Source organism: Parasteatoda tepidariorum, chromosome 5 (genome assembly GCF_043381705.1).
Source record: "Parasteatoda tepidariorum isolate YZ-2023 chromosome 5, CAS_Ptep_4.0, whole genome shotgun sequence".
Taxonomy (NCBI): domain Eukaryota; kingdom Metazoa; phylum Arthropoda; class Arachnida; order Araneae; family Theridiidae; genus Parasteatoda; species Parasteatoda tepidariorum.
The window spans coordinates 8,653,032-8,678,634 of NC_092208.1; the positions used below are offsets into that span (position 1 = coordinate 8,653,032).

At 32.7% G+C, this 25,603-nt stretch overlaps 1 protein-coding gene across 1 annotated transcript in view; it reads left to right on the forward strand.

The window, feature by feature from the left end:
- LOC107453978 (uncharacterized) overlaps positions 1-25,603 on the forward strand; it is an 88,565-nt gene that overhangs the window by 38,454 nt on the left and 24,508 nt on the right. Inside the window, exons 2-5 of the mRNA XM_016071004.3 lie at positions 1,818-1,881; positions 11,019-11,104; positions 14,618-14,710; positions 20,953-21,012. Of these exons, the coding sequence (XP_015926490.1) occupies positions 1,818-1,881; positions 11,019-11,104; positions 14,618-14,710; positions 20,953-21,012 (303 nt within the window). The remainder of the gene's footprint in view (positions 1-1,817; positions 1,882-11,018; positions 11,105-14,617; positions 14,711-20,952; positions 21,013-25,603) is intronic.

Below are 25,603 nucleotides of genomic sequence, written 5' to 3' on the forward strand. Positions count from 1 at the left end.
ACTCTATATATATATATATATATATATATAAGACATTAATTGTCAGTCAGGTGATACTATACAGCTTTATTGTTTTTAAGCAACAGAAACCCGTTTGCACTTGTTCAAGTTCGTGTATCAATTGGTTAACATTGTAATGCAATACGTTAAAAATAAATGCAAATAAGAAGTATATAAAAATTCTCTCTAATAAAAACCCATTACATGTATGTTCAAATATAAAAGTATCGCATATGAACTCTTGCAAAAGATGCAATTATTAGAACACTACAGTGAGTCTAACAATGTGGTCTAATTATTATAATATACTTTCAAAGGCATTATTTAATAAATATTCTATATTTATATAATATATCGTAAAATTTATCCAGTCTTCTAATTTATATTATAAATCACCTAATTGAACCAATTGATACACGAACGTAAACAAGTGCAAACCGGTTTCAGTTGTGTAAAAAGAATAAAGCTGTATAGAGTATCACCTGATAACTGATATTTTACATAGAATCTCATAGTGTGTCTAATAATTTATCTAGGGACTGCACATCATTGCGATTCTCAATTTCTATGACATATGCTTTACTTTACAACCGTGTTTGTAATTGGAATTCTAGGTAAAATTCTGCGTAGTTCTTTCTTGTTCTTGCACGGAAAAAACTACGGTTGAAATACCGAATTGTATGGTAAATACATTTTTCATAAACGTTTTATGGTAATGAAACCAAAACACGGTATTTAAACAACTAAATTGGAAATTGTTTTCTTTCATGTGGTAACGGTATACCAGAAACTCTGGTTTTCAAAATTATTCATTTTATTAGATTTTATAGTAAAAAATACGAAACTGAAATGTAAATTTAATTGAATAAAGTTATTATTAACATTAAAGGTATAATTTTTTTTTTATGTGAACGACATCTTAATTCTAGTTATTATTTTTTTCTTCGGCTTCTGACTTTGCGTTTACTCCTTACTTTGCAGAAGCGTAAAAAGCATCGTATTTAAAAAAAAAAAATAATGGGAAATAAGTCCTTAAACTAAAATAATTTCTAATGTTAGGAATACCACTTGAAACTCTGGAACACCGAAGTCGAGCTGTGGTCAGTAAGCGGGTAAGTGATCACTTTGAACAGTCTGCGTAGGGACCGAGGGTGAAACGGCATAGGTCCTCGTTAAACTGTTCTACCGTAAAGAGCTCGACTTCACTTGCAGGTGGTCGGGCTACCAAATAAAGGGAGCCATACCCTCTGCAGAGGATCAAAATTGCGATGTCATGTTATCGGATCATTCTCAGGGATGTTTCCCAGACCGTCACCATTGTGCAGCTCCAGTGCGACGTAAATAAAGCCCCTACCTACCTCTTGAGCTCAAAAAAATATTGCAAATGCCTAATTTTAAATCAAAATACAGCGTCTCACATTAATATATTTCGGTAAATATGAAAATCTTTGCTTCATCGAAGTAAATTTGAAAATTTGAAATAATAAACTAATTACTTTTTTTTTTACATTTTAGAAATTAAAAGGAAGTTTTGGAGATAAATGGGTAATATTATTAGAACAGGAACAAAACCAAAAATTCTTTCTTGGTAAAATAATATGAAATTCAAACTCTTCAGTTTTGAATATTTAACCACATCATAAACTGCTTAATAATTGAAATTATTTCTTTTTTTGATAAGTAGTTTTCTGCTAATCGAAAAAATAAATTCTTTTTAGCTCAATCTTCCATTAAAGTTGAACATTGATTTCAAGTGTAATTAGCTTTAGTTTACTTTTTAACAAATTGTAACACATTTTTATGTATTTTCTTTGCAGTGTGTGTATTTGTTTCTATTCGTCATCTCGGTTTTCAATGTCAACACATCGGCTGAATCTATAGGTAAGTCTTCATGCATTTTTTAAATTATTTAAAACATCTTGTAAAAACGATTATAACGTTTGCCAAAAATTTTTTATTTATTTATTGTATCATGAAAAACGCTGCAGAAACCAAAATGCCTCTCAATGCATTTCAATACTGCTGTTTGTCACCTAAACTGTCCAATTTTTCAGATATCACTTGCTTAATTCTATTTTTTACTTTCGAAATTCTTATAAAAAGTTTTTGACTACCGGGTTGCTGAGCTGTCTGTGTGCCTCACTGTGAAGCCAATGGTTGTGGCTTCGAATCCAACTCAGGGTATGGGTGTTTCTCTCTGTGTGTTGATCTCTATTGTGTTATGTGTGAATGTGGCCCACCCTATAATCGGGTATCTGTGGCAGTGTGGCGTAGGTAATGCTGCTCACCTACGTGACTTAGGTTCACAAGTGTCCCGCAGTGGACTGATCGTTAAGACCAGGGCTAAAGAGAATAGAAGGGCTGGTTCACTCCTTTGAAGTAGCTCTCGCCACGCCAAACCTCCGATTTTCTCTAGTGACGTCACTTTGGCGCAAAGCTCGCACTTTTACTTCAAGAACGGAGCGTTCGGCCTCACTAGCTCTAACTAATATTGGAGCATTTCTTTTTGCGAGATATTCTAAGACATTTGTTATTTTCTATAATGACTTTCCTCAGTTTTTGCAGGGAATTTACAAGAATTTAAAACTATTATCGAAATGCCAGTTTGCGCGATTGAACTTGAAAAAATTTTGATAGAAAAACAAAAGGAAAAAATAGAATTTTCCGCGTGTTCCCGAAAGTAAATGAACAATGGATTCCGAAATGACACAGTTAATATAAAACAGCAATATGTTTATTCTGTCGTTAAGAACTTTTATAAAAATTCATTATCTAAATAGAAACCGCCTCGTTACTTCAAAAAGAAAGGCAGGTGAAAAAAATTAAAAAATGGATAAAGTCAAAGAAAATTAAAATGTAAGTAAAAAGTATAAATAAAATATATAGTATATAGTTGAAATTCTCCTAATTTCATAACATATTTTTTAATGTAGTTATTCTAAATATTTATGATTTTTTTTAAAAATTATATTCTCTTCAATTTAAATATCTATAAATTATATCATCGTAAATTTAAATGTCTATAAACAATTGTAAAATTTCTAATGTCATTATGAACCTAAATTATTATTTTGTTTCAGTAATTAGCGTTTAAGGTTGATGTTTCCTAATGATTAAGTATGAACAAATTGCTATTAACGACATATTTTAAAATCAGGGATTCTAAATTTAACTTAACTTATCGTTATAAAAGAATATGTAGATAAAAAAAGTGTCGATATATGCCTTCATTTTTCTTAATAGTTAAAGTTAAAACTGAACTTTTTAAAATAAAGTATTTATCGTGTCATTTTCACCAACTAGCAAAACATTTTTATAAGTTTAAAATGGTATTTTTTTAATATAATAACCAAGAAAGTTTTTTTTGAACTATGTTTATGAACGGAAATAATGTGTTAATTACGTAAAGTTTGAAGGCTAATAACCAGAAAAAGTCTAACTTATTTTTACAAAGAGAAAGATGCAAAGTTATCATATCTTTGCTTGCGATCTCCGAGATCTGTGGACACAGTGACGTCATGAGGAGGGAAATCGTAGCTTCAGCTCTAAGAGCGGAGTGAACTAGCCCTTCTATTCTCTTTAGCCCTGGTTAAGACACGGTTCCCAGCAGATCACCGAAGTCAAGCATCACTGGCTGCGGTCAGTGTGTGGGTGGGTGACCACTTGGATTTGCCTGCGTAGGGACCGAGGGTGTGCGATATTGGTCCTCGTTAAACTGTTCTACCGTAAAGTGCTCGACTTCGCGTGTAGGTCATCAGGCTACCAAAGGGGGGGGTGCCATCCCCTCTGCAGAGGATCAAAATTGTGTTCGTGTCTTCGGATTATCCTCAGGGATGTTTCCCAGACCGTCGCCAATAGCCCATTGTGAAGCTCTAGTGCGACGTAAATGAACTACAACAACTACAACAAGGTTCACAGGTGCCCACGGGGTAACGTGAAATAAGCAACACTTCCGACATCTTCCGAAGTGAAGAACGAAAGTTCGGTACGTGCCGTAAAAAAACAATTTGACTGAAACTCGGATATTTAGCATGAGTTTATTTTAAAAATGTAGTAAAAGATTACAAATTTTTATTAAGGGATTCCTACAGGGATGAACTAGAATATGCTGGAGGGTGTTTGTAAACAAAAAAATTTATTTCATTCATTTGATTGTTGGGTTTTTTGTTTCAACAGAAGGTGAACAAGCCAGACTGCCAGTTTAATGGGTGCAACAGTGCTTCTCTGGTCGTTAGACATTTGGTCATAACTAAAATCGACTATATTTTTAATGGCACTTGAACCCTCTAATTGTACTGGTACACGAACCGACAGTCATTTTCCGGTATTTGAACCCACTATTTTTTAACCTTTTGCTTACGGTAGGTACTATCAAACGCCGTAATCAAAAGATTAATCAGTTCTCAAATCACCTCTGTTTATAACAATACTCAAATCCTCCACAATTTTTTTTCTTGCGCCAACTCTCATTTTTTTGTTACTCCAAACCACTCTCATTTAATCAATAATAGAATCCACTATTTATATCGGTACGCGAAGCCATTAGCATTACCACAGAGCTTGAACTTACTTTTATGGGAGCAATTTTCAAACCGACTCTATTTTATTAAAAACTCTCACCCATTCTCTTTTTTTATCGGTTCTCAAACCCACTATGATTTGATCAATGATTGAACCCACTGTTTTTTATTGGAACTCGAACTCGATATTATTTAATAAATACTTTAACCCACTACCTTCCAATCGATTTTCGAACCCACTCTTTTTTGATCAATATTCACACCCACAGTATTTGAGTTAATACTCGAACCCCCTATTTTTTGTCGATCCTTGAACCCGTTATCAGTTTATATGCACTTGAACTCGTTATTATTGGATCAGTAATCGCACCCACTAATTTTCATCGGAACTGAATTCCACTATCTTTTGATAAGTATTCGTACCTGCAATCATTCGATCATTGCTCCAACCCAATCGACATTCGAATCCACTATTATTTGTTCAATAATCGAACCTTATGTTTTTCATCAGTTTTTGAACCAGTTATCATTTGATCATTACTCTGATCTATTTTCATTCAAACATTACTCTGAACCACCATCATTTGAACACTTTTTTGAACCACTCTCTTTTGTTCATTACTCGAACCCACTACCTCTTCATTTATTCTCGAACTCGCTGTCATTTCTATCTGTATCATCTATCATATTGATCTAACTTGTTTAATCTATCAGTAAAAATCCCGCAGTGGACTGATCGTTAAGACACGGTTCCCAGCAGATCACCGAAATCAAGCATCACCGACTGTGGTCAATGTGCGTGTGGGTGACCACTTGGATGTGTCTGCGTAGGGACCGAAGTTGTTCGGTATTGGTCCTCGTTAAACTGTCCTATCGTAAAGTGCTCGACTTCGCGTGCAGGTCATTGAGCTACAGAAGCAGGGGTGCCATCCCCTCTGCAAAGGATCAAAATTTTAGTGGCTTGTTTTCGGATCATCCACAGGGATGTTTCCCTGACCGTCGCCAAAAGCCCATTGTGCAGCTCTAGTGCGACGTAAATCATCTACAACTACAACAACTATCAGTGAATACCAATTATGGATTGAATACCAATATCAGATAAAATAAAAATTACTTTAATGGAAACTACCAGTAAAGTCTTATAATTTTTTTTACCACGAGGAAGAGCAAACCAGGTTGGGTGGATGGAGAGAGAAGCACCCTCTCCGCTTTGACTCTATGAGCAGCTAAAATTATTCATTTGATCAACTCCCGAACCGACTCTTTTTCGTTCAAAACTCTGACCCATTTTCTATTTTTCAGTGCTCGTGCCCACTTTTTTCTTATCAATAATCGAACCTCTCATTTCTCATCGGTGCTAAAACCCGTAATCATTTTTCCAATTTCCAAACTGACTGCTATTTGAACATTTCTCTAAACCACACTAGTCCCGCAGTGGACTGATCGTTAAGACACGGTTCCCAGCAGATCACCGAAGTCAAGCATCACTGGCTACGGTCAGTGTGCGGGTGGGTGACCACTTGGATCAGTCTGCGTAGGGACCGAGGGTGTGCGGTATTGGTCCTCGTTAAACTGTTCTATCGTAAAGTGCTCGATTTCGCGTGCAGGTCGTCGGGCTACCGAAGCGGGGGTGCCATCCCCTCTGCAGAGGATCAAAATTGTGATGGCAAGTCTTCCGATCATCCTCAGGGGTGTTTCCCAGACCGTCGCCAATAGCCCATTGTGCAGCTCTAGTGCGACGTAAATTAACTACAACTACAACAACAACTAAACCACACTCATTTGTTCAATACTCGAACCCACCACCTTTTTCTATCGATACTTGAACCCGCTCATATTTTAACAGTTTTACTTTCATTTGAACATCGCTCTCAATTTTTTCATCGGTACTTGAATCAGCTAACTTTTAATCAGCACTTTAACCCAGTCTCTTTGATAGGTACTTGAACCCACTATTGATGGTGTTTAATCAATAGTCAGACACACTATATTTTACCTGTTCTTGAAGTCACTATCATTTGTATAGTAACTGATTCTACTATCATTTAATCATTATTCGAATCCACAGTCTTTTATCAATAGACATGCCTTCAAGAAGGTGTATATTAAAATTAATATATATTAAAATTAATATATATAAAAAAAATCATTAGTTAACTGAAAAGTAAATTTTTTGAATATCAAAAGCTTCTGAAAGTTAGAATATGAGTAATTATCAGCATTTGAAACACTTAAAGGATTTGTAATGATTTTTATATTTTTATTGTGTGTTTTCTATTTTTTTATATCTGGTGTTTGTACAGCTAACTCTATTTAGAGTTTACGACTATCAATACTCAACCCCATAGCCTTTTTATTTTGAACGCACTCCAGAAGACAAGGAAACACCCAGATCAAGCACTGGGATAAACTAGTCTTTTCAGGAGACTTTTTACCATTAACTAACTCACACTTGTGCTACAAGGTTACGAAGACTTTGCACGGTTAATCTGATTGCACGGGGATTTTTTCCCAATATTCCTTTACCACTGAGGATATTTTACGTCAGTACTGCGATCGGCGTGAGACAGGACCATATTTTCCATCGTCCAACTGTTGCTAGGATTCAAACCTATATCACCTCATAGGAAGGCAAGCGCTCTATTCCCTGAGCCACCACGGCCTAAAATCATTCGTATAATTTTCTCCAAATAGAAAACAAATATTCAAAACATAAATTCTATCAATTGTTTTTTTTTCTTTTCTAAGGAAAGTAAGCGGGACGGATACCTTCATTTTACTAGACTTACTGTTTTACGTCCTGGTGACCCGGTTGTAGTATCCATCCCTGATTTATAATTTGTTTACATTTGAATGACACATACTTTTTAAAAATATCCCGTGTTTAAAGAGAACTTGAAGCATACAAATTAGACAGTTAAGGTTTACTGGCAGATAAAAAACGAATTAACATGTATCTTTAACGTGTCGAGTGTTTGAAAAGGATGAGGTTCTCGTGGTCTTCCTCTCCATGTAACGCGAATGCGAGTTAATTCCATGAAAAAGACTTCCATGAAAACAAATTTCTTTCAATTCTTGATCTAGGAGTTCTCTTGTCTTCTGGATTGGCTTCAAAATTACAAGACCACGGAGTGGAACAGCAGTAGTTGTATAACCGATAAAAATAGGTCGAATTTTCAAGGATGGTAATAAAATAAAATAAAAACTATAATAAATGATAGCATGAAACACGATGACAAAAAGAGATCTTGCCTATAGTGAAATATTCTCAGCAGTTAGCCGATATAGTCCACCTGCTCATGACTGGTACCAACAAAAACATCCCTGGTAAAATTATAAGACGCACTCTAAGATTCTATGTAAAATCTTAATTATTAGCTATACAGCTTTATTGTGTTTACTCAATTTGCACTTGTTTATGTTCGTGTATCAATTGCTTAACACTGTCATGCAATACGTTAAAAATAAATACAAATAGGAAGTATATTAAAAATCTCCTGTATAAAAACCCATTGCATGTACTATATTTAAATATAAAAGTATTGCATATAAACTCGTGCAAAGCATGTCCCTATTAAAACAACTACAGTGAATCTAATAATTTGGTCTCATTATTATTGTATACTAACATAATACCAGATATAATAAATATTCTATATTTATATAATATGTCGTCTAATTTATCCAATCGTCGAATTTATATCATATATCGTCCAATTTATCCAATTGATACACGAATGTAAACAAGTGCAAACTGGTTTCAGTCGTGTAAAAACAATAAAGCTGTATAGCATCACCTGATAATTAAGATTTTACATAGAATCTTATAATGCGTCTTATAATTTGATATATATTAGTGAATAATAATTTGGCTAATAGTTTGGTCAGGGACTATATATATATATATANTATGTATATATATATATATATATATGTTCATAAAAATTAAATGTTATGCCAGCAAAGTGTTTTTTCAACCGCTCGTTAAAATTCAATTTAAATAGCAAGAGAAAGCTGAAGGATACTTTAGTTATACTTTCAGAAAATGACTTAAGTTAGAGAATAAGTCAATAACGAAAAAAAAAAAACAAAAGTTAAAACATTTGAAAATATAGTAACGGAATTTACTTGTATAATATATCGATTTAGTCGAAATCCCATAAGTAATATCGATAAAAAAACTGTGACAGAATGATAGAGTATCCTCTTTTTTTTCATGTTTTTATAAATGCTATGCATAAGAAAACCGAAACAAATATTTATTTTTATATTGGATACTTCTTCTTTTTTTGTATAGGTAATGCTTTTTCTCTTTCGTTGTTTAATTATTTGATTTGCAATTGTTAGATACGTAATTTTTTATGCATATTCGCTTATTCAAGAAATGGTATAATAGCTTGATTGATTTCTATTTTTCTTTAGATCGTATAGTAAAATCTTAGCAATAAATTACATTTTTTTTATAATTTATCTGTATTTTCTATCAGATCTTTTTTCTTACTTTATTCAAATCTAACAACATAAGTAGCTGGATTATATTATTTTGTTTCTTGTTAAATATATAGCTATATTCAGCTAAGGGCATGTTTAGAAATATCTGTTTTATGCGCATGAGATACTTTTGTTCGCAGCATATTTTCAGAAAATTGCTTAAAAATCAATTCAGTTCACAGCAGCGGTTTTCTACCTTTTATTTCAGATGTAAACAGGTAAAAACTATATAAAAGAAAAGTATTTGTACCAATAATTCTAACATTTGAAGAAAAGAATAAAAATACCGGTACTTACGTATTTTCACATTAAATATTTTCCCCAAATCAGAAAATAAATTTGACGGTGGTTTAAATTTAAATATTTTTTTCATTTTTCGATGCAATAAATTACATTTGTATTTGCCTATTTCGTTATGATCCATTACTATGTTAAAACAAATTTGGAAGGTATTAAAATGAATTAGGAACAGTGTTCAAGAAAATATCAAAATGACTTAGGCAATATCAAAATGAATCAGGCAATATCAGGTATTTAGGAAATATCAAGATGACCTTGTGTTGGCAGTATCAAATTAGAAAATATCAAAATGAATTGAAGCCCCCTCTGATGTGGGGGCGCAGGTCAGCCGTATGTCCCTGCCTTAGCCAGGCTCTGGAGTTAGGAGTGGTGTTGGCGAAAATGGACGACAGGATATTACGTAAGAACCAAAATGCCACACGAAATACAGTTAATATTTTTTTTAATTCAGAAATATATATTTACAAAAACAAGTAAAATTTCCCGAAGACAAATACTTTTTCTAGTAACTGAGCTATTTTCCATAATTTTGATTGAAAAAAAAACACCTATAGCAATTACATTTGAAAACTAAACAAAACAAGTACAAAATACTATTCATTATAAGATAAATTTCTAATTTTTTTGAAGAAGATTAACTTTTTTTCTCAATATTAAAAAAATCTGTGTGCTTGAATGACATACATGCGTCACAATTCTGTATGTTTCTGAAGGTTTGTTAACACAAATAATGATATTATGCACTGCGCCACCTATGAGATCTAAAAGTTTCGATGATTTCAGTAAATCTATAAATTTTTGAAATGTTCTAATTACCTACTATCAGGTAATGTTACAACCAAAACCTGTTTTTTTCTGCTGATGAGTTTAACAGCATTCGTTTTCAGAAAAAGAATTATTTTTACAGAGAAGCGTATAATTCATTTCTCCCAGATTTATATTATAGTTCGTTCACCAGGAGTTGGCACTTGACTCCACCTCCTCCGACGAAGAGTTCGTTTCATCTCGAAAATAAAAGGAGGAACGTCTCCGCGCTTGAAATTGAGACAACCCTTAATGCTCGCCAATCGCAAACAGTGCATTATTTTTCAGTCACTTACATCGCTTTATCATCTGCTATTTTACTCTAGCTAATTAAATATATTTTAAATTTAAAAACAGCTGTTTTCCCAGAAAAATATCTCAAAAAGGGCAAGCTATTCACTCAAAAGAGAGAAATATCATCCAATTTATTAAGTATTTATTGTTAAAAAATTGCACACAAAGATTGCGAAATAAATATTTTTGTCATACGATAGCCAAGTAGCAACCTTGTTCAAGATTGTTCACATCCTTCTCCCAAAAATAACGAAATAGTATCGTCGGATACCACGTGATGAAGGCGCACCAACTTTTAGTGAACGAACTATAATCATTATAATTTACATAAAAAATGAAGCTCAAAAATTTTTATTCTCCTCTATGTTACATGAACTCAAAGTGATTTCTCAATGCAAATGTTAATTATAATTTTTTTTATAAAAAAGTTTAACAAAGGTTTGGGTAATGAAAAAAGGAAAAATATAGTTTCGAAGATTCACAAATACAAACTGTTACCACATAAACTAACTTTAAAAATTTTTCTCCTTAAATTAGTTTGAAAAAAAACCACATAGAATTCGCTTATTAGTAGTAAATTTTCACTTTCTTAATTATATGTCTTTTCAGAGCTGCTGATACTGAACATAATTTGTCTCATATTTTCATTTTTCTGCGTCGCCTCATCTGTGATTCTCTTTGTTGGTCTTTGTGTGGTAAGAGAATCCGAATATTATTTTTCTTACGCTGTTATGTTTACGAGTTATCGCCAACTGGAGTTATGTCGCCAAGTTTTAATTTTTTTAAAAATTTCTTTCTCAATTAGTTCGGAAAAAAAATTGAATTTTTTGGCTCTGTGGAAAGTTTATGGAATTGATTTAAATTCATTTTTATTACTTTTCGAAAGTAAAAAAATCTATTGGATGAAGTTACCAAGACAATTAGGGAAAATGTGATCATCACGTGTTTTAAATTGAACTGAGAATCGAAAGCCTTCGTTAGGAAAGATTACCTCTTCAAGGAAAAAAACTTAAAGGCAGAAGAAAATAAAATGTTTATTATTATTTTCATACATTTTATCTATAATTAGATATTTGGAACTCGAGAAGAAGTGAAATGAGTTTAATTAAGCAAACGATTTAATTCCTTCGTCAAAATTTTTTTCTGCGAAGTATTTGTGCTACACGGAGAGAAAAAAACAACAAAAATCTTTCATAGTAGATAGATAGTAAAAACACTTTAACCAAACTGGTTGAAAATTGAATGAATTGAGCTAGCAAATAAAGAAACATGCTCTCTAGTAAAAGTTATTCTGAAGTTACCATTGAAAAGCTGCCACTAAACAAGAAAAATTTTCTCCTCATTCTACAGAAAATAACTCCAGTTGTCGCTACTTAGTCTCTTTATTATAAAATGTAGTTTATTCATAAGCATATATGGCAGCGTTACTTTTAAAAAGTAACGAGTAAAAGTACAAGTATTTTTAAAAAAAGTAACGAGTAAAAAGTAAAAAGTTCTTATTTTAAAAAGTAACGAGTAAAAAGTACAAGTAAAAGTACAAGTACTGAACAAAGAAAGTAACGATTTAAAAGTACATTTCTAGGAAATCGAAAATTCAAAGTAACCTAAAATTTTATTGAATAATATTCTTATGTTCTTTAATGTTTTTGCAAAATTGTTGCTATTTATTTAATTATTTTTAATTTTGAATGTTATGGAGGTTAATTTATTTTTAAATTCGGAAGAATATTATAATATAATTTTATAATAAAATCGTATAATATAATTTTAATATAAAACTTTTTATGGATTTGCACGAAAAGGAAATTTTATCAATTGATTTTAATTCTTAGTTTATTATTTTTATTTGTTTGAATTAATATTGATTTAAAATTGTTTTACTCTTTAGAAACGCGGTTTAAAAGCACAAACGTAAACAAAGCAAACACGGCGTTTCAGATAGCTTTATGATCCGTGAGCTAGTAAAAAATAATTGAATCTGCAGTATAAGTTGAAACCGAAAGTATTTAAACACGAAGTTAGCTGTGAATGCATATATATTGCACATTAATTTTATAAGTAAAAAATAAACATAAATATTTTTCTTTAATTAATTTTTTTTTTTTTAAAGCTTACCGAGCTTTAGAAAAAAGTAACGATTTCATTCGATATTTCCGTTACAAATACTTGTACTTTTTCCCTAATAAAGTAACGAAAGTACAAGTAAAAGTACTAAATTTAAAAAATAACGAAGTACAAGTAAAAGTACGTACTTTTTACTTGTACCGGCGGTACAAGTAACGAAAGTAAAAGTACTGCCATATATGTTCATAAGTAGATGGAAGAATATTAATAATTATGATTTTAAATTAGAAAAATGTGAATTGTAACTTTCTTCAAATCAAGACTTTAATCATTTGTTGTCTCAACATCATCGGAAAAATGTTGTTGGTCTATTTCGATGTTGAAGTCTTTTTGTCCCTTCTTTGGTATTGATTAAAAACAAGTAATATATGTATAAAAAAAATTATAGTTAATTCCTTCTTTGGTCAGCAAAGAAAGATTTTATTTTAGTTGGTACTTTTTATTAAATAATTACAATTTAATCTCCCATATAAAACTAAAATTAATTAAGTTTAATTAATGAATTAATATTTGAAAAAAACTGTATTAATATCAGGTGTCATCCACTACAAGTTTAAAATAATGTATTTGAACTTGAGTGTATGAATAAAAAGTATTTTATTAACGATTAAAAATTTGAACGAGATCTATAAATATATATAGGGAGAGTGTAAACTAATAGTAAGAATTGCAGAAAAAAAGGGGCGTGGTATTAGACAACTATTAAAGTATAAACTGGATGACGTGGCCCACACGTGCTACCGCGTAATGGTCTTCATTGAATTTATCTGACTCAGCAAATATAAGAAAATTAAATGTATAAGTGTGAGTAATAAACTATTTTTTTTTTGTTCAAATGGAGCTATAAGTTAGAAATTATCACTGATGTTATTTTTAAAATAGGTGAAGAAAATGAATCGCTTATAGTAAAATTTAAAACAATGACTAACGCTTAACCCATCAGAAAATTCCTTTCTTTAATTTTTGTTTGGGAAATGAATATTTCAATTTTGTTTTTAAAAATTCTCGAATCTTGATTTCGAAATTTTAAATTTCATATTTTGGCACGTAAAATTACATTCTTTAAAGTGATGTAAAAAAACTACATACCTTACAATTCAACATTTTTTCCACTATTATTGAATAAAATATTAAAAAATAATAAACATTTACGAAAAGTTATTTTCTCAATAACTTTTCTTCTTCAATAATTGTATGCAATAATTGTATCGAAATAATTCTTCTTCAATAATTGTATGCAATTTCTTTTAATTCGCTTAAAAAGTTCTCGAGATATAGTGAAATACCCAAAAAGTAAAATTAACATTAGACCATTAGAGGGTCCTAACTTTGGAGCTCTCACCTAGCCAAACTATTTGGACCATATTTCCCAGACTGCAGACTCCCTCTAAATCTTGGGGTGCAAAATCTAAACCCGTCGAAGAAAAAGTCAGAGACAGTTCGTTTTGTGTCTGATTTCGCAACTTAAAATATCGTCTGCATTTATTATTTAGCAAATCTATGCTTGAGCCATTAAGATTGAGTCCTAGAAAGTGAAAATCCGATCATTAGATCAAAAGTTATTCAGGATAATCCGTTTTTTTGGAGCACTGTTCATTCAAAATGTTGCATTTAAAGTTCAATATAATAACCCCTTAATCGAAATTGTACATTTCTAAAATAATATCCTACCGCTCATGGGCTACAATAGTAGCACAACTAAAAAAACTCGCGTTTTGGACTAAGAACATGTGTAAATATGAAAATACACATTCTTTTCAGCAGCAATATTAGCACAACTCACAATTCAACTTGAAGGCGGCAATCTTCGTTTAGCAAACTAAAGCATTTTCTATGCATTTTCCCTAGCAATGAAGACTTTAAATCCATTTATCTCAGAACATGATTTTTTGAGTTATGCCTCTATTGCAGCCCATGAGCGATATCAACGTTTTCGTAAGCATATAGAAATTCAATACAAGAAATATAAGTGAAATATCTGGTGCCTATGTTTTATTCCAGTTTTTTTTGTTTCCAATAATAAAGCAAAGTTTATCACTGTTGATATCTAGTACTGATACGTGTATTTTTCTTCCCTGAGATAGGACAACCGATTATTTCTCCTGCCTTGGGTCGCCTCCGTCTCAGCTGCCACAATATTGGAACTAGCTGCTGCATTCTATATGCTACAAGACACGGTAAGCAATAGCTCTCTCATCTCTTTCATTTTTTCTTTTCAATGTCGTAATTTAATTTTTTTTTCTTCAATGATAAGGTTTTTAAATGTCGTATAGGGTAAACTAACCAGTGAAGGAACACTTAAGCTTCGCTTGCCTTTTAAAAAATCATATTAATTTCAAAATTCGTGATTTTAGTTAAATGACAATGTCAACACATTTCCTTACTAATTGCAAATCATGTAAAAATTGTAGAGAACTTACATAATTTTGTTTTAAAGTTTTGGAGGTTCAAATAACAAGTAGTAAGAAGACCAAATGAAGGAACAGCTCTTACCAGCGAATGAACACCCATTAAAGGAACACTTAACTTTGGTTATTTTTTAATGCTTTTTATGAATTTATAAGCCATACAAATATTTAAGAACAAGCCTATTCTTGAAATTATAGCACATAAATACTTGGAAAATGTTAACTTTTTTTGTAATCATGAATTGAAAATTAAAGTGTCAACATATTAACACATACTGTTCATTCACTGGGAAATCTGTACCCAGTAAAGGAACATGCCTGTTCCCTCACTGGTTAGAAGTTGTTTTTTGTATTTTTAACATACTTTTGATACGGAACATCACTAAAAGTATAAGAAAATTAAAGTTTATCTTTTATTTTCATTAACTTAGAAAAAATCCCAGTAAAGGAAAACTTGTTCCTTCACTGGTTTTTCATCGTTTGGTGCTCCAGTGAATAAACACCTCCTCAATACTTTATTATGCTATGATGCTTTTAAAAAAATAAAACGTAACTTCAATCACTATATTTTGAATTCTCTTTTTCACAGTGAGAAAAATAAAACTATTACACGCAATTAATTCCACTTCAAAGATATAAATACAAACACTCATCTTATAATTTTTTCAGAGAAACAAGGTGTTGCAGAGATAATAACATATTCAAAAAAAATTCCCGATAAGTCTATTTGATCAGGTAATCCAAAACATTGCTAGATGACTTCCTATTGTTAGGCAGTAAGCTATTGTTACCAATCAATCTAAAGAAAATCTTCCAAATTCTTATTTTTAATCAATATATATGAAATGTTCCTTCACTGCTTGATTTACCCTACTAAAAGAAATAACCACTTTTAAATACGTACTTAAATTGATATTTTTTTATAATAAATTATAATTAAAAATTTATTATAATTATAATTAATTATAATTATAGCTAATTATAACTATAGCTAATTATAATTATAATTAATTATAATTATTTGATAATTCAGGAAAAAAAATTATTATGTGAAACTTCTGGTTTATGGGTAACTACTAATTGTTTAATCAAATCTTCCTTTATTTGAAATGATTTCTCATTATTATGACTTTATAAAATCCTCCTTAGAGATAAAAATCCTACAAGTGAGAAAAATGCACTGTATTTTAAATTAACACGAACTATGTGGTTAGAGAAACGATTAGTGATTTTCAATGGCATTCTATCATAACGGTGTTTACTTCACTCGTGAGCTGAATTAATTTATCTCATTTCATCTGATTTGATTAACATTTTAACAGTATATTACTAATGCTATTTTCATTGTGATCAGAATAAAAATAATGAATTTATTATTACGAAGTATTATTAAATATATTTTTATATCAGGTGTACAAATAAGCTCCCGCCTTTCGACATAAGATGGCATTACAAGAAGGTTATGTAAAAATCGATCGACTGGTGTTAAACGTCTTATGGTAAGTTTGTACACCTGGTAACAGCATGACCTTAAAGTATTAGTGATTCCATATAAGCATTACGTAATTGTTTTCGTGCAAAAATGACAAGTTTTGTGCCAAATAAGCGTCATTGCTGGGAACTTTTGATTTACTTCCTTAATTTGAAGAAATCTGCAGCTGAGGTGTATCGATTGCTTGGAGCAACATATGGTGAGGCTGCCTTAAGTGAGAGAAGTTGTCTTGAGTGGTTTCAGAAGTTTAAAAATGGTGAGTTTGACGTGGAAAACAACGAACGCAATGAAAAGTAAAAATTGTATGAAGACAAGGAATTGGAAGAAGATTCGTCCCAAACGCAAAAAGAACTTACTGAAAGAAATTACAACAGATTCAGCAAACAATTTCACATTGTTTAAAATCGTTGGGAATGATCCAAAAACAAGGAAGTTGGGTTCCATTCAAACGGAAGCCAAGAAACATTGAGAGTCGATTTTGTCATTTGGAAACACTTAAATGGGAAGTCTTACCCCACTCGCCGTATTCGTCAGACCTTGTCCCATCGGATTATCACCTATTCCGGTCGATGACACATAATGTGTCTGAGCAGAAATTTACATCAGTTGAATAAACCAAGGATTGGGTCGATTCGTGGATATCCTCGAAAGGTGAAGAATTTTTCCAACATGGTATCCGGATGCTCCCAGAAAGATGAGAAAAAGTAGTGCCTAGTGATGCAGAATACTTTGAATAAAAGATAATGTACCGCGTTTTCACAATGAACTGCTAATTTCTGATAGAAAACGACGGAAACTGATTTGTTTTCCCAATAATTGCATGCGTTTTAAGATATTGACACCACAAGCATAATGTACATAATTAGTTTCACAGCCCTTCCTTTGTTAACTACTTGTAAGAGTAGCTTAAAAAGTGGCAGAACTTAAAATTTAATGTACAAGTTTATTTTGCAAATTTTGATTCATTAGACACAATTTTAAGTTTCATACATGTTTTTATAAATAAAAAAATCCAGTTTGAATTAAAAATTATTATTGTACACTATGAATTCATTGTATTGAACATAGTGAATACTACATAAAAAAACTAAATACTAAAAAATACTAAATGAAAGAAATAAATGAATTATAAGAGTACAAAAATATTTTAGAATGTTGCAGAGGGAATTCATTTTTTTAAAGTATAAAATTAGGCCCACTTGAACAAAAAAATGCGCAAGATAATTATACTTATAAGAAGTTCAAAATACTTACGATATATATGGCACATACTTTATCGTTTTAATTATTCAAATTTAAAATCATTTGATTGTAAAAAATATAATATTTAATGAACTTTTGAGGTGTTATGCCTGTGTTTATAACGATGTGTAATTATTCTGGAAAATAATTTGTAAGGATTGTTAAAGAAATTGAGCATTAAGCGATAACGATGACTTATATCATTATCTAACAATATCACTATTATACTCCAAAAAACATATTCCAGTTTTTGGCATTAAGCATTTTGATTTTCAAAACTCGTCAAAATTTTCTAATGTTAAAAATGGGAAATTTATATATTTTCCATGAGAAAGCTATGTTGAAAAAAATATTCACGTCCATTATTCTTGATTGCAGAATAATTTTTAGACATTTTGTTAGGGTACAGTGTAAAATGATTTTTGTTTCTTAAATAATGTACCTTTTTTTGCTATCTTTTCAAAAAATTATGATCCAAAGATGACATGATTCCAAATTTTTATCATTTTCAATAATTTAATCATTCCAAAAATCTTTTCATTTCCTTGAAATGTATATCATGCAGTTTTCAACGCATATTTCCTTTAAAAATATTTATTATAAAAATAAATATAACTTTTATAAATCATTGTAGGTACATTGTTTTTTCTATAAAATCTAAAGTTTATTTTTTCGATTTTTATTATTCTTATATTTCCAAGAATAGTTTCCCCAAAGGGAATTGATACGGTTATTTTAATGATAGATCTATGTACTTTTTTAATTTAACTTTTTATGTCTCGATGTCCTAAGCAATGTTTCAGACTCATAAAATCATATGTGGCACTTACTTTAAATGTTTCCTTCTTTTTCTCCTTAAGGCACCTTTAAGTGTTAACTTAAGCACTTCGAGCATCGAAATTCAATTTCAATCTTTATGTCAAACCGTAAAAATATGTCGTAATACTTTTTTATGTCAAAAATAAACTTAAATATTACATTAGACCGACATTGTACTCAGTCGCTATTTGATAAATTTTCAAAAATAACGAAATCGAAACCAAAGGCTTTGCGAAAATATCGCTAGAATGTTCATTTTTTGTCAAAAATGAAGTAAAACAATGCACAGCGGAGTGATTAATTAACGTTTAAAAGAGAAAAAAAACAATGTCAAAACCTGACGAATCATCAAACGATTGAAATATCAATATTGACTAACTGTTTCATAGAACAATGGTGGCTCAGGGAATAGAGCTTTTGCCTTCCACTGAGGTGACCGAATTCGAATCCTAGCGATGGCTGGTCGATACGAATTCTGCATCCAGCTTGCAATGACCACAGTGCTGACGTGAAATATCCCCTGTGGTAGATGGATCATGAGTTAGGGTTCCTTTGCCTTCAGGCAAACCTTTGGAGGTTTTCGTGGCTTTCCTTTCCATGTAACGCAAATGTGGGTTAGTTCCATTAAAAAGTCCTCCACGAAGGTACATTTTCTCCAATACTTGATACAGGATCATCTAGATTGGATTCAGAATTACCAGACTACGGAGTTGAACATTAGTAGTCGTAAACCCAATAAATTGGGTAGGCTGTTCAACGACGGTAATAAAATAAATTAACTGTTTCATGGAAGAAAAAAAAATTACTGTAGATCTAACAAAGAATCGAAAAAAAGGGTATTAAATATCATAATAATTGATAAAAAAAGTATTCCCTAAAGAATGCTCTCGAAAGTGCTCTAGTATGTAATCTTAGAATCTTTATCAAAAATAAAGAAAAAGTATACTTATTGTTTGCCGCAATTTAATATTTAAGTGGAGAAAAAGCGAAAATCTCAGCGAAATCTGTTGAACACAGTACAGAAAGGCAATGTAATAAGCATCAAATCAGGTTTAGTTGGAGGTTGAAACATAGGGGTGTTTCTAACCATTGTCTTTCTCGCTCGTCCAAAGCTCTTTACTTTGAGCCTTGGTGGCTCAAGAGATAGAGCGTTTACCTTCCAAAGAGATGAACCGAGTTCTAATACCAGCAAAGGCTGATGGACACAAACTTCGCACCCCTTTCGCACCGACCACAGTGCTCACGTAATATATCTTCAGAGGCAGAAGAATCCTGGGTTAGAGTCCCCTTCCCAGCAGACAAACCGTGGGAGGTTTTCGTGGTTTTCCTCTCCAAGTAACGCAACTGCGGGTTTGTTCCATCAAAAAGTCTTCCACGAAGGCCAATTTCTCCAAATACTTAATCAAGTTGTTCCCTTGTCTTTTGGAAAGGGTTCAAAATTACAAGGATACGTAGTTGAACATTAGTAGACGTAAACCCAGAAATTGGGCCGGCTGTTCAAAGACGCGGTTATAAAATTAGGAAATAAAATTAAGTTATAACTATAGAAATACAATTTATCATGCAATTAATTATCATACTACTTTTGAGCCAGTGTCGGCAGTTTTGAACTCGCGTTCCTTAGCAATAATCTATCACAGTTCTTCTTTATTTGTTTGATTTTTCTCTTGCTTTTTCTTGCCATTCCTAACCTGCGTATAATTTAGAATTCGTCTCTCATAAGATATCTTCAAAAATATACACCGAAGAGCCATTACATTATGACCACCCTGCTAATAACATGTAGGCGCCGTGGCCTTGATTCCACAAGGTGCTGATAGGTAGTCTGAGGTATCTGGTACCGAGCGTTCACCAACTGGTCCTGCAATTCCCTCACATAGCGAGGGGGTAGCGTGGCAACATGAATTTAATTTTCCAAGTAGGACCACAAATGCTCTACTGGATTAAGGTCAGGTGAATTTGGGGGGCCAAGACATGACTTGAAAGTCACTGGAATGTTCCTCGATGATTCGACCCTTATGACACGGTGCATTATCCTGTTGGTAAACACCATCCCTCGCAGGAAAAACAGTTGCCATGAATGGGTGAACCTGGTCTGCAACTATCTTCAAGTAGCTTACAGACGTCAGGGATTGTTCTCTGAGGATTATGGGTCCTAATGTGCCCCATGAAAACATTGCTCCTGGGAAGAGAAACCATGAAAACCTGGGCGAGCCCATTGTTATAGATGGAGGGTGGTCATAATGTAATGGCTCTTAGGTGTATATTTATTAAGGAGAATACGGAATACTCAGTACACGATGCATTGAATATCAGTAAATTATTTTAGGATTTTTCTTTTCTTTTTGTTTGATGGAACTCATTTATTTTTTGAATATCATTACTTATAAAAATAAAACGTTTAATCAAAATATGTAAAATTAATGTAAAAAGACGCCTCTTCTTTTTATATTTTCAGATTGAAAATCCATGGATCCTTATCTTGTTTGGAACAGATCTTTCCTTCTGTCTTGTTAGTGTAAGTCCAATTTTTTCTTTAATCTTCTTTAATCAAGATTTTGTAAAGTTGGAACATTTAATTGCAAATTTTTTATCCAAAGCCCACCCTATTGATACTCGTCATTCAGGCATTTTACAGGACAGATTTGCTGGCCACTCTTTCAGGGACACCATATTAGCCTGGTCGGTAGGACGTTGTGCCCATGTCCGAGAGTTCGAACCCCGTCGGCCGAAGACTCTCCGTGTAATAAAGTGACTGATGCACGTTAAATCTGCCGAGTCGCAAAAGTCCTCCATGTTTCCATAACAAATCAATACCTCTGGGGGTACTGGATTGGAGATCTTTCTCTGATTCAGGTCAAAATTGCGATCTGTGGATGGATGAATGAATGGATGCATGAATGGGTCCGCCCTATAACGGGTGTGACGTTTGGTGTGGCAGAAGTCGAATTCTTGGCCATAGATGATGCCACTGGAAAACAAGAACAATCGCACCCTCTCTGCCTAAACAGGCATACGTCAACAAATATTAGGTGGGACGACATTGCTCCCACAGTAAGGACAGGTAGTACAGAAAACATCCACGCCTTGTCAACCCAAGACCTTTCTGGTGTGAGGTCAGCTCCCTGACCACTACATTGCCCGGTCGACTTGAATTGTAAATTAAAAAATAACAAAAAAATTGTTCAAAACAATATTAGACAAGGAACTAATGGATCAAGTATTGGTAGAAATTTCGCCTTCGCGGAGGACTTTTTGATGGAACTAACTAGCATTTGCCTTACACGGAGAAGAAAGCCATGAAAACCTCCAACGGTTAGCCTGACGTCAAGACAACTCTATCACTGAGGATATTTTACGTCAGCACTGCGGTCGCGCGAGTCACATGTGGAATTCGTATCGACCAGTCATTGTTGGGATTTGAAACCAGTTCACCTCATTGGAAGGAGGATGCTCCATCCTCTGAGCCGTCACGACTCGGAATCGAGAGATTAGAGAGATAATATAGAAAAATTCCCAGTAAAAATTAAAAATATCCTTTCTGGAACTTTTCTGGAGATTTTAGAAACTTGCCCAGCAATAGACAATGATGTTTCTTGTAAAAATCATAAATATTGAGTTGCCGTTAAGTTTTTTTTTCTTTAATTCATGTTGCTGTTGCAGTTGTAGTTAATTTACGTCGCACTAGAGCTGCATGATGGGCTATTGGCGACGGTCTGGGAAGCACCCCTGAGTATGATCCAAAGACATGCCATCACAAGTTTGATCGTCTGCAGAGGGGATGGCACCCCCTCTTCGGTAGCCCGATGACCTGCACGCGAAGTCGAGCACTTTACAGTAGAACAGTTTAACGAGGACTAATACCGCACACCCTCGGTCCCTACGCAGACTGATCCAAGTGGTCATCCACCCGCACACTGACCGCAGCCAGTGATGCTTGACTTCGGTGATCTGCTGGGAACCGTGTCTTAATGATCAGTCCAATGAGGGATTTTAATTCATGTAAACCACAGAATGTGGCTTATTTAGTTTATCAAGGGGTGCCATCTAGTGGTGAGAGTTGGATAGCATAGTACGCATAGCATAATCAGATGGTGATCAGGAGTGCTATGGTACTGCCATCTATGTCTACTTGGGAGAACTACGCGTTTATGTAATCCAGGTGCACTGATTGTGGAATGTATAACGTTAAGATTTCTTCAAAAAAGTGAGGAAAAAAAATAAAAATAAAATTGTCTTGATTTACATTGTTTTAATATGCATTTTAATGTATGAACGTTCAATGCAAAATTCAAACAATTAAATTATACATTACGCTAAACTCACGCTAAGTTTATTTAATAAAATATACTTATTCTCATAATGACCTTGCATAATAATTGAAAATTTTAAGAAAATCTAATTAAAAATTTGCATTCAAAATTGTCTTCCTGATACATTAACGCAAGAAAAAATTTTTGTGAAACAAAAACAGAGCCCCTGCGTCAAAACATATTAAAATTTATTTGTTGAAAAAAATATAATATTTGATATTTTCTATTAAATTAATTCCATAAGTCTGATAGTTATTTTTCTTATCTCTTACATACAACCACTCAACAAAATTAATTTTACATTTTTCTGATTTGCGGAATTGAATTATACCTATTTATACAAATTATTGCCACCGACAACTATAAAAAGTTCTTTAATTAAAAAATAAGGTCATATAAACGATTATAATTTAAATGTTATTCGAACGTTGGGACTAGTAAATTCATTTATTTTTAAAACTAATTACATTAAAATCGATTAAATGCGTCATCTTTTAAAGACGTAATTTATAAAACAATGTTAAAAAATAGTTAAATAACATTTGAATGAATTTCGAAATAGAAGTTTAAAATAAAGGGTGCACTCTGAAAAATTTCCGTAAAATTCAAAGAGATGATTTGAAATTTATACTACCAGCTATTGAGGCCGGGATAGCCCAGTTGGCAGGGCGCTGGACCCACGTTTGTGAGAACGGAATTCTAATCCAGCTCTCCAAAGATTCCCCGTGTAGTAAATGGTGACTGGTGCACGTTAAATCTGTCGGATCGCAAAGTCCTCCATGTTGCCATAAACAAATTATATCTCTGGGTTTGAAGAATTGGAGATTGATCATTCTCTGGTCCAAGTCAAAATTACGATCTGTGGATAAATGAATAGGTCCGCCCCCTAAACGGGTGTGACGTACGGATGAGGCAGAAATTAAATTCCTGGAGATAGATGGCGCCTCTGGAAAACAAGAACAATCTAACCCCTAGCCTTAATGTCCCACGACAATACACAACAACTACCAGCTATTCCCTCTCTATAAAATGCAATAAGGAATCCTAACTCTCCTTATGCACGTTATAAAGTATAGAATTATCTTCATATTTTTCCAATCAAACAAATACAGTGCAGAAAAAAAGTCCAATGCAATAAGTATCTCCTTGATCGGGATTTCCCATAGAGGGCTTGCAGCATCTGCCATATGTCTTGGGTTCAATCCCTGTTAGTGCCAAAGAATATCTTCCACGCCAGTGAAAGCAGGCAACGAGCTCTTAGTGTTCGTTCTTTGTCTCCCGTTCCTTGTAGGGCCTAAATTCTTCAGATTCGAAACGTCAAGACCCAATCTGAAGATAAGGTTTACTAGTATATTGTTAATGTTAGAGCAAAATGTATACATGAAAAAAAAAATTCTGAATGCCGTAATTTTAACATTTAAAAGTTCAGATTTAATTAAAATTAGTAGTAATATTTTATTTGCGTCTTACAAGAGCTGCACAATCACAAGAGCTTCGCAATGTGAATAAGTTAAGGTAATAATTTCAAATTATATTCTAACTTTATGACAAACTTTATAACGAACTTTATAACAAACAAATTTTACAACAAACATTATAGCTTCAAATTATATTAAGTTAAGGTAGGTAGGTAGTTTATTTACGTCGCCATAGATAAATTATTTACGTCGCAAATAACCCATGCTACACAATGGGTTAGTTGCGACGGCGTGGGTAACATCCCTGAGGATGATCCGAAGACATGCCATCTCAATTTTGATCCTTTGCAGAAGGGATGTTTCCCCTGTTTTGGTAGCCCGATGACCTGCGAGTGAAGTCGAGCACTTTACGGTAGAACAGTTTAACGAGAACCAATACCGCGCTCCCTCGGTCCCTACGCAGGCTGATCAAAGTGGTCACCCACCCGCTAATTGACCACAGCCAGTGATGATAGACTTCGGTGTTCTCCTGGGAACCGTGTCTTTACGATCAGTTCACTGCGGAACTATATTAAGTTTATAAAAAAACAGTTGCAATTGGGAACTTGCATTTTAAGAAGAAGAAGCTGACACATGTGACCTCTGACGTCAGCTCTATGTCGTCAGCGTCGTTCATCATCAAAATAGCATATAAAAGTTAAGTTTTTTTCACATAAGTTAAAATATTAAGTAATGTAAAGTTAATCAAATACAGAGCCGTATCGCACATCGAATTTGTTGAAGGATAATTCTTTCTCCTCTATATCTTTTACTTAACTTAGATTTACAATTTGTGCATTTTATTGCATAATTTGTTTATTTGTGTTCTACATGGCTTCGTGCCTGTCTTTGTGTTTAGCAAAAAATATTTGTGAAGAAATCTTTGTGTAAGAATATAGAATATGTCCCTTAAGAGAAATGAATGGGCTTAACTTAGAATGAAAAGAACAGTTGCTGCCGTAAACAAATGATGCGTTTCAACAACCAATCAGGATCGATGTACCCACACTACGTCACTTACAGGTGTATCATTATAAAGAATAGCTGTTCAACACGCGAGATAGAAAAGATGAATTTTTTAAAATTACAAATTATGAAATAATATTAAGTTTTTAATTTTTATTTTTCAAATTTAAATTTAACATTTCTGATGAATGATATCAACAAACGCATACGGATTCTCTAATATTTTAAAATTTAACAATATTTTTCTATTTTAATAAATTTAGGAATATTTGACGCCGAAAAATAGGTGGGCTTTATTTTGTCTAATTTAGTTTAAATAATATGTAATGGAAGTTAAATAATTTTCATGCTAAATTTGTTTAAGAATATCAAC